The sequence below is a fragment of the Tenrec ecaudatus genome, chromosome 1 (genome assembly GCF_050624435.1).
Source record: "Tenrec ecaudatus isolate mTenEca1 chromosome 1, mTenEca1.hap1, whole genome shotgun sequence".
In the NCBI taxonomy this organism is placed as follows: domain Eukaryota; kingdom Metazoa; phylum Chordata; class Mammalia; order Afrosoricida; family Tenrecidae; genus Tenrec; species Tenrec ecaudatus.
Genome location: NC_134530.1, coordinates 168,780,312 through 168,790,238, shown reverse-complemented (window position 1 = coordinate 168,790,238; position 9,927 = coordinate 168,780,312). Strand labels below are relative to the sequence as shown.

Here is a 9,927-nt window from a genome sequence, read left to right as displayed (position 1 = left end):
ATCAGCTTATATTGACATGAATGGCAAAAAAGCAAAGTTTCTGACAAAATGTCATAGGACTTGTAACTAATAAGACAGAATGAGGTAATGTATTCTCTCAGGAAAGTTTCAGATAAAAATATTTTACCTAGAGTGAGCCATGCAATTATTCTTTTATTCGAGGGTTAAAAACACTCGATGATATAAAAATCTAGAATCCAGAGATTTCCCCAATAATCCTGAAATAGTCTATGCATGCAGTTGACACTAGAAAAGCTAATGAATCAAAGGAGTAAACATTCTCAATAACAGTTCTTTGAACAGAAAGAAATTAGCAAGCAATTGTTTCTTGAATTGAAGGCCTCTTCATGAGTGGGAGTGATGTGTCTTTCAATAGGAGTAGAAGTGGGAGAAGGACTAAATCTGAGATGTGAAATTGTTTTTTGTCTGTACCTCATTGGAGATTCTGAGAGGAAAATTAGGATGTTTACAGATACAATTAAATGTAACTAAAATACAGGCACAGAAAAAAAAACCAATTATACTCAAGAATATTAATTTAACCTCTATTGCTATTTCATTGTGTTAAGCCTTGATTGGGAGATATACAATAATTGGTAAAGTGCTACATTTGCACCCAGAGTCTTCTTGTAGATAGGGCAAAAGTGTTATGAAGGTGGCATCTGACATCCTCTAACTTCAAAAGAGGAAAGACAATTAAGATCAGCAACAGCAGCCACCAAGGCCTATTCCTATAAAATGATGGTCACACACGACACCACCTTTCACTTTCAAACTTTTTGCCAGTTCTTAAACTAATGGTTCTTCTCAGGGCATTTTGTACTTCTCTGCTAGGTTCTATAATCCATTGTGTCATAGAAAATACTCACAGTTAGGGTTTTTTTTTTTTTAAAGGAAGTACTAGTTACAAATCAGGTTCAGGAATGCTTAGGATACAGTTTTTTTTTCTTTTTATTAGAACAGAATCTTCTTGGATATGCCTACATGTAAACCCAGACCCTCACCTCTTAGCCACATGGGCCTTTGACCTCAGCCCTACTCGAGTATTACAAATGTTTTAGTTCTGTTGAGTGCCCCCAAAGCACCCGGCTCCATCAGTAAGCCTGTGCCAAAAGGGGCTTTGCTCTCTGTCCATGGGTCAGCCCTTCTAGCTCCCCACAGCTCTTGAGAAAGTGGTTAGGATCAAACCATTTTTCAGGCAAGTCTTTTGCCCAAAGGCACTCAGACTTTTCATTCAGCTACCTCTATGTTTCATCAGCTTGTTTATCTCCTTGTCAGCTACCTGACACTTCCCCGACACAGCTGCTTGCCATCTCTTGCTATCTCTGGTGTCACAACTACCTGTCCATTGTATTGAGGATGCTCAGCACAGGAATCTTGGACTTAAAGATTCTTTCTTGATGGTTGTGAAATCCCCATGTTTGCCTCTAGGATGATTGATTTTAAACCTAGTGGGATAGCAAAATTTTCCAATTTCCACAGTAGGGCTATGTGTATCATATTTTCTTGGTCCTTTGCCAAGGCTACCCCAGCCCCTGGCTGAACCCTGCACAGGGGAGTCCTTGCCTTTGACTGACCTGACCATGAATGGTCAGGATAGGCACAGAATTTCCATACAAGCAGATTTTTATTAGAGAAGAGACAAGGGGCCCTAAGCAACACTTCCCTCACCTTGCTGAGGCTAGTGGGGGTTCAGGTGCAATAGGAAGGTTCTCTCTATTCATTAAAGTTAAATGAAAAGATGAAATCTTTTTTGGAATAGACTGGGTTATGCCAAAAGGGTGTGCATGTTGTTGTTCTCAAAGATGAATACTGTTTGCAATGGATTCTGGCTTCAGAGGGAAGAGTGTTGCACCTGCTTCCCGTAGTGCTTCATGGGCCAGCCCCTTCTTCTCTGTGTGATGGCCCACAGACAGACCTGCAGTTCTTGAAAATCGCCTCTTAGAAGGGTTTGCATACCCAATTTTCTCATTTGTCTCAGTATTTGAATTTCAGCATGCCTATGTGACTTTTAGCTACTTTGTATTTTGATATTCAGGGTTGCTTGCCTGCAAGTTCTACCTGTCTGCCATCCTTCCCTGAATAATTTCTAATGTGATTTAATTTGCCAGGCCCCAGGGAGTTCTTGGTATCTCTCTGAAGGTTTAGCCAAGGGGTCTTGGGATGTCTTTCTTCCTCAATCCCACTCAACAAGAGTACCATACCCCTTATTTACATTACTATCAGTCTATATTAAGGGTCAGCAAACTTTTGAGATAGAAGAGACAATCCTGTCTCTCACAGCAGTTAAAAATTACATGAAAGCCATACATATATTTATACAAGTAAGGAAATTTTAAAATAATGTTACACATGAAACTATGATCCTTTTATTTTCATTTTCCACTTTAATTCGGAGCTACATGTAGGTACTAAAAGAGCCTCATATGGTTCCTGAACCCGTTTGTCAATGCTTCTCCTTTAGAAGAAAGATGAGCTTTCTAGTGGTGTAGAGTTACAGTCTCGGAAACTCCCAGCGGCAGCCCGACTCTGTCATGTACTGTGCCTGTGAATGGAAATGGATGTGGGGGCAATGAGTTTGATTTGAGTCCTTTGCAGCACCCTCGTTGGGCTCCAAGCACCTCACATTTGCATATTCCTACCCAGTCACTTGGTGGGAGTTACAATGAGTATGACTAGAAGAGGCATACCAAGTAATTGGTCGAATCGCAGGTAGACTCATTTAAAAAGTGGAAACTGCTTGTTATGACAACATGGGAGAAGGGATAAGTAACTTTACTTGAAGAATCAAGAATAGCTTGAGTAAAAAATTAATATTTGATCTGATTTTTTAGGATGAGAAATAATTATCAGATGAAGAAATCAGAAGCAATGCAAGAAATCAGAAATAATCATTTGGAAAGGCAAAGGTTCCAGAATTACAAATAAATAAATACCTTTCCTCTCACAAATTTTGCCTCTTGGAAATGTAATGCACAGCCCCTTCAGTGTAGTGTGTTAGGCAGGGATCTCTAGAGAAACAAAACCAATACACTTGCGATGATAGATTAATAGATAGATAGGCTTATATAGCAAGAAGGAGTATAACAGCTTATTGGTCCACACAGCAGTTCAGAGGGCTCAGTCAACTTACTTTTGTGGAACAGTTCATATACTGAAGCTCCTTCAACTCACTCAAGCTGCCAGTCCAAGATCAAGGAAGCAGGCAGTGGAGTCTGCCCTCAGGCAAGAAAGGGAGAGTCAGCCTCCGGGCAGCAGGCAGCAGCTTGGGGCTGCAGCAGGCAGCAGCTCAGGCGCATAGTGGAGCAGGCCTTGAGGAATCTCAAGCTGTAGCACCGTATGCACAGCTGCAAGTTCCACCAGCAGAGTGTTGAAGCAGGCCTCAAGGAGCTCGAGCTCTGAAGATGCGCTGCAAGGTGGCCCAATCCACGGCTGGCTCAGCGCCACAGGTGGGGCAACACAGGGCTGATGGGAAGGACGAGCTCAAGCAGCGGCACACTGGTCTGATCACTAGGGAGAAAGAGGGATGGGAGGCTGGCCTCAGAAAGCACTTATCTCAGTCGCTTTCCAATCAAGCTGCAAACCTGACTAAACTCTACCCAAATGTAACTACCGAGGCCTAGTTGGCACGATAAACTTAACCATCACATGTAGATTGTGTTTTAAAAGGACCCCTAATCCAATTGCTTTGGCTAAATTTATCATTTTAAAATATCGAACCCCAAAATGTATTTCTCTTTCAGGGCACTTGGGTTTGGGGGTTATGGTTATCTTTGGCAGAATAGTAAGAGATACAGGCAAGGTATTGACTTATAAATTCTATTTCTTAATTTGGTTAAACAATTAATTTCTTCTTGAGTTTCTTTAATGTAACCACCATTCTGCCAAGTGATGAGATTGAAAAACTAGGCAAGACACTGCAGCTTGTCAGTACACCTGCTGGGATTGAAAGTTCTCTCCAAACACAGCATGGTATCTGGGTGTCCTGCGATTGCCACTGTATTTGGGATGCAATTGGAGTCATATTATTAGTATTTTTTTGTTTGGGGCTTGGGGAGTTATTGTTATTATATCCTAACTTTTCATTGGTTTTGTTTGCTATTGTATCTTGCTCACATTGTGCTTCACAAACATTAGGATGTCCAATCTGTTTTTTGTTATGTTTTGTTTGATGCTGCTGTTTTGTTTTAATTTTGGAGGGAGGTGATGTTGCATGAGATTTCACCCAACAAACTATAAATCTTTCATTTTTATTTATATAATTAAATTTCTGAAAACATGTGCTTTATGCTTATTGCACTGTATTATGTTTACTTTTGACTCTACATTTTTTCATGAAAAGGTTGTAGCCAACGGACTCATCGGTCCATCAATAACACCCAGAGGGCAAATGCACAGGGCTACCTGTGGTTTTGAGGTCTGAATAATTACATCCCAGTGATGATTTCTAAATGCACATCGTACTCAGGAACTTATCAACTAACTGTGGTGTCCTGCTTTTTGGAATGAAGCCATAAATCATCTTATGAGCCCCTCAGTTGCTTTTCTGTTGAGAGAAATTTGCATTTGCCTAACTTAAATTGCTTACTGATCATGGGCCCATGTGCTTTTCTCAAAAATATTCCCTTTTTGCCCACCCAACTCCCACTCTTCCTAGTAAATGGAGCGCAAGGACTTCCTCCTGAGCTCTTGCCTTGAGCTGAACAGTTAGTCTCTTCCTTGACTCTCTGTTGTATCCTGTACTTTACAGACCATCCTGAGATGGCAAATGAATTGGTTGCCTTACCAATGATGTTGCAGGGATTATACCTGGTTCGACTGTTTCCTTTTTATGCTCACCACAGGTGTTGCTGGGTAGGGAAAATAGTTAAGCACATGATAACCAATATACTGATGGTTCAAATTCCCCCAAAGGAGTCTCAGAAGGAGCCCCAGTGGTCTGCTTCCAAAAAGGTCATGATCTTGAAAACCTTATGGAGCACGTTTCTACTCTGTAGCACATAAGTCAGAACTGACATGACAGAAGCAGGTTTTATTTGTTGTTTTTTTCATGACTGGCACATATGTGCTTAAAGATGAACTGAACCATAAGAAACGACTTGCTACTTCATCAATTTCAGATGCCAAAATCACTCACTAGTACCTGATTAGAGGAAAAATGTGTCCTGGGAGGTTACAGTGTTTGGGAGACACTTTAGTGCAGAGATAAACAACATAGGGCACAAATATTGAAGTTGCGATTCTGCCACCTAGAAAAATGGCGTCTCCATTCTTTCCAATCTTGACTTTACTCATTTGTAAAATAAGTAAAGTAATGGGAGAAAGATGAGGCTTGCTATTCCTGTAAAGAATTACAGACTTGGAAACGCACAGGGCAGTTCTACCGGGTCCTATACGGTCACTACGAATTGGAATTGACTCAATGGCAGAGAGGTTTTTTGAATTTAATCCATGGGATGTGTGAAAATTAAGTAAAATATTACATGAAAACACTTGGGAAAATGTTCGGTATATATTAAGTACTAATAAGAGGTAGTGATTACTATGGTGTTGTATGTGGGGAGTGCCAATTGGTGGGGAGGGGGGCTGATAGTACTAGTGATCAAACTGCATTTAGAATGGGATTTTAAATTGGGTTTTACAATGATCTCATATCCAGTTTATTCCTTTTTCCTCCATCTAAGTCCCACATGGAGCAGCACAACCACTCACGGCTGGTTGAATTTGTGCTCCTTGGCTTCCCCAACGTGGGGCAGACCAGGGTATGGCTCTTTGTCCTGCTGCTGTTGGCATACCTGTTCACTATCTGCGGTAACCTGCTCATCTTCTTAGTCATACGACTGGATGCAGCTCTACACACACCCATGTACCACTTTATAAGTATTCTCTCCTTTTTGGAGCTGTGGTACACAGCCACCACCATCCCCAAAATGCTAACCAATCTTCTCAGCGAGAAGAAAACCATATCTTTTGCTGGATGCCTCCTCCAGACATACTTCTTCCACTCGCTAGGGGCCTCTGAGTGCTATCTTCTTACAGCCATGGCCTATGACAGATACCTAGCCATTTGCCGACCCCTCCACTACCCTGCAATTATGACCCCAACACTTTGTGCCAAGATGGCCGCTTGTTGCTGGACTTGTGGTTTCCTGTGTCCGATTTCTGAAGTCATTCTTGTCTCCCAACTCCCCTTCTGTGGCTACAATGAAATTCAACATATTTTCTGTGACTTTCCACCTCTGCTGAGTCTAGCCTGCAAAGACACATCTGTTAATGTTGTGGTGGATTTTTCCATCAATTCCTTCATAATCCTTATCACTTTCCTCTTCATTATGACTTCGTATGGGAGGATCATTGAAGCGGTGCTGAAGATAAGAACAGCAGCAGGAAGAACAAAGGCCTTCTCCACATGCGCCTCACATCTCATTGTGGTGCTCATCTTCTTTGGGTGCATCATCTTCATGTATGTGAGACTTAAGAAAAGCTATTCTCTGACCCTTGACCGCACACTGGCTGTAGTCTACTCTGTACTAACACCACTGGCCAACCCAATTATTTATAGTCTTCGTAACAAGGAACTCATTAGGGCCATCAAGAGGACTGTCTTCCACAAGGGGGGCAAAACCAGTCCTACTCACCATTAACCAAATCTTACCACAATCATACCCCCACTTTAAAGTTGACTTCAAAAAGCTCATTGACCTGCCATTGGATAATGATCTCATCGGCAAGTATGTTCTGGATCTTATTTCCTCTCACTATCTTTTTTGTTTCCCTCTCACCATCTTAAACCCTATAGACTGACAGATAGATACACAGATGTATCTATATGTGGGATAATTAAAGTTTATTGTGCCAACCTGGCTGATAAACACATGTGGGGTTAATTGAAGGGCAGAGAGATAAATGGCTTGGTGAACCTCACCTTTCTCGATCTTGACTCTCTTGCTTTTTGATGGTCAGACCAGGGTGCAGCTGCCTTAGCCAGTTCCCTGTTTCAACTGGCAAGGCTCACTTCCTGCAAGACACCCCCAAGGAGAAGCCATATGGACCTACCCTGATGCAGCCTTGGATGCTGGAGCAGCTGTGTGGAGACCCCTGCCAGCTCTAAGATGCTTACATGCTCACTGATTTGGATTTCCTCCTGCAGTCGGCATCATTGCATGTGTTTTGTGAGATTGAGGAGGACTTTGTAGATCAGTGTTGGACATATAGGCTAACTGTGTTGGGATGTTTTTTAATGTACATTTACCCTTTATATAAAACTCTCTCTCATATACATATGAATTTCTGTGGATTTGTTTTTCTAGTCTATGCAGACTAAGACAATATGTATCTACATAGATCTCTATATAGATACATATATGTATATATATAACACCTATGTACATATATTACCAGTTTTATGGGCACTCATCCTCATATCATAAAATTCAATAGTTCATTTTTATGTGCTTCTTCTGTCTCCTATGTCTTCTATCCTTTCCTTTTTCATTGATCAATGTTGTTTTCAGTATTTAATACTTTAGCATCTCCATAAAATCACCCATATTTTTGGTCACATATTCAAATCCAATTGGAACTTTAATTTTCCGTTCAATTATCCAATCAAATTTCTCAACATAATATCTGACAGTCTGACTTCTCTTCTTCACTTCCTACTCGACTTTCAGCCCATGGTCTCTTTGAACTCGGCCTCTTACGCAACATCAGGTCAGTATGTATGCATTTGCCAAATCCAATAGACTATTACTGTCCTATTTTTTCTTGACCTTTTTATACGTATTCCCAGTCCTCCTTTTAAAAAATAGATTGCTTATTAGCTTCTATGATATAATTATCTCCTAATTTTCTCTTTAGCTCTCTTTTCAGTTTCTCGTGTCTTGTAGTACTAGCACCCAATATTTTAAGAGTTATTATGTTAAATAATTCTTATGTAAAGACTCTTGAATTTGTATACCTAAGCTTTCTTCAGAGCTTTAAACTTATTAATCCAAGTCTACAGTTACACTTAACAACCACATCTAGATATCTCCTAAAATTTGATATTTAACATGTTGAAAATGAAATATTCACAGTTTCAAGCCTACTAGCCAAATGTTTTATTTTCATATGCTTGGATAAGAATGTTTGAAATAATCTGTTTCATTTCCTCTTTCTTCTGTCCCATTTTAAATCCATTATTAAGCTATGTAAATCCTTCCTCAAATATGCTTTTCTTAAATGTGCGTATTTCCTTTTTAAATTTTTCTTATTTTATTTTGTGGAGACCATACATAGTAAAACATAGTTTCTACACCTACAATTTGTGATACTGGTTATAGCTGTACAACCATATGCACACTCGATCATTAATAAACTCAATACCCCTTAAAGTCTCTACCTACTCATTCAAATATGTACTGTAAATCTGATCTACATAGACTGGTGCTAAATTAGTGTAATGCTCTCACAGGCAGGTTAACTTTAAGATGACTTCAGAAGACACTTCTGAGTGAAGAATAAAACATTTTAATATTATTCTAGGTAACTAAGTATATTTTAATGCAACACCGAAACTCTACAAATGATAGTTTCATCAATACTTTGAAAAATACTATTACGTTAAAATTAATTAGACTCTTTCACTTATAATGGATTTTTAGTAACAACACTTGGAAGATGTTGGTTCACTAAGTCACGCATTATGAATTAATTCTAAATGTTGACATATGACCTTATTCACAAAGTTCACATGTCAATGTCACCATTTATCTCCAACTGAAGAGACTCTGGTGGCAGGAAAGTGTTCTCCATAATTCTAATTTCTACATAGCAATGTACAGTTTGTTATGGCAATGAACACTTTCAGTTATTTGAAGTAAAAGGCAGTTTGAGAAAAGTCTGATGACTGACTTCTTAAATAGCATCACCTATCTGTTGCTCATTCTTTCAATACAAAGGGTCTGTGAATAAAGAGAGTAAGCCAGTTCACAACTCAATCCTACAAGTGTTTTCTGCAATTAGACCATCACAGTTGGGTTTGCAGCAAATTACATTAAATCTCCTTTCCATTTTGCCACATAGCTTCTAAAATGATGTGTAACATTCGTATGATTCTAAGTATCCTTCTGATTTCACTGATAACTCAATAGATTTGTAATTTATATAGTTCTGCTAGGCCGGGTTGACTGGAGAAATAAATTCAGTGACACACATATATGTGCTAGAAAGAGCTTTATATCAAGAAGTGATTATATATCAAGCAAACATTCCTGCCCAGTCCAAATCAAGTCCATTGTCTGATACTAGTCCATAAGACCCACTTCTGAGTCATGTAGTCATATGCAATTACACAGAATGCAGGAAGAAAATAAGCCAGTGCGTAAAAAATTGTATGGATCCAATGGTGTTGGCGCTGGCAGGTCTCAGAGTGGCTTGCCAGCAGGATGGTGAAGGTGGGGAGAAAGGGGAATGTCCCCCTGACCTTCCCTATGAGAAGGCCACGCCCACAAGGAGGTATCATCAGGCTATGACCTGATTGACAGATTGAATACCACCCCTACACTTTTATATATCTTAAAGTTGACATGAAATTACTTAACTACCACAATAGTGTTAGATTTCCATATATTGATTTAGTTTTCTTATTCTTTTTTGCTATTAACTGGTATTTTCAGCCTGTTATGGTCAGATTAGATGTTTTATATGGTTTCAATATTTTTTAACTAACTGAAATTTACTTTGTGTCTGAAAATAGTTTACACCAAACACATGTGCAATGAAATAGAGTGTGTACTGTGCTACTGTGGAGTGGTGTGCCCTATGTATGTTAGGTCCAAATGGCTAATTTTATGCAGGAGTTCTGTTTCTTTATTCCCTTTTGAAACTGTTCCATCCATCCTCAAAAAGTAGTGCATATAATGTCTCTGTCTCTTAGTAAATTTT

The 9,927-nt window shown here is 39.5% G+C and overlaps 1 protein-coding gene across 1 annotated transcript; it reads left to right on the top strand.

Moving 5' to 3' along the window:
* The first annotated feature begins 5,690 nt into the window (after positions 1-5,690).
* Positions 5,691-6,644, top strand: LOC142437135 (olfactory receptor 6N2). The gene has a single exon (XM_075540424.1). It carries the CDS (start codon positions 5,691-5,693, stop codon positions 6,642-6,644), a length of 954 nt encoding a protein of 317 aa, XP_075396539.1.
* Positions 6,645-9,927: the final 3,283 nt, after the last annotated feature.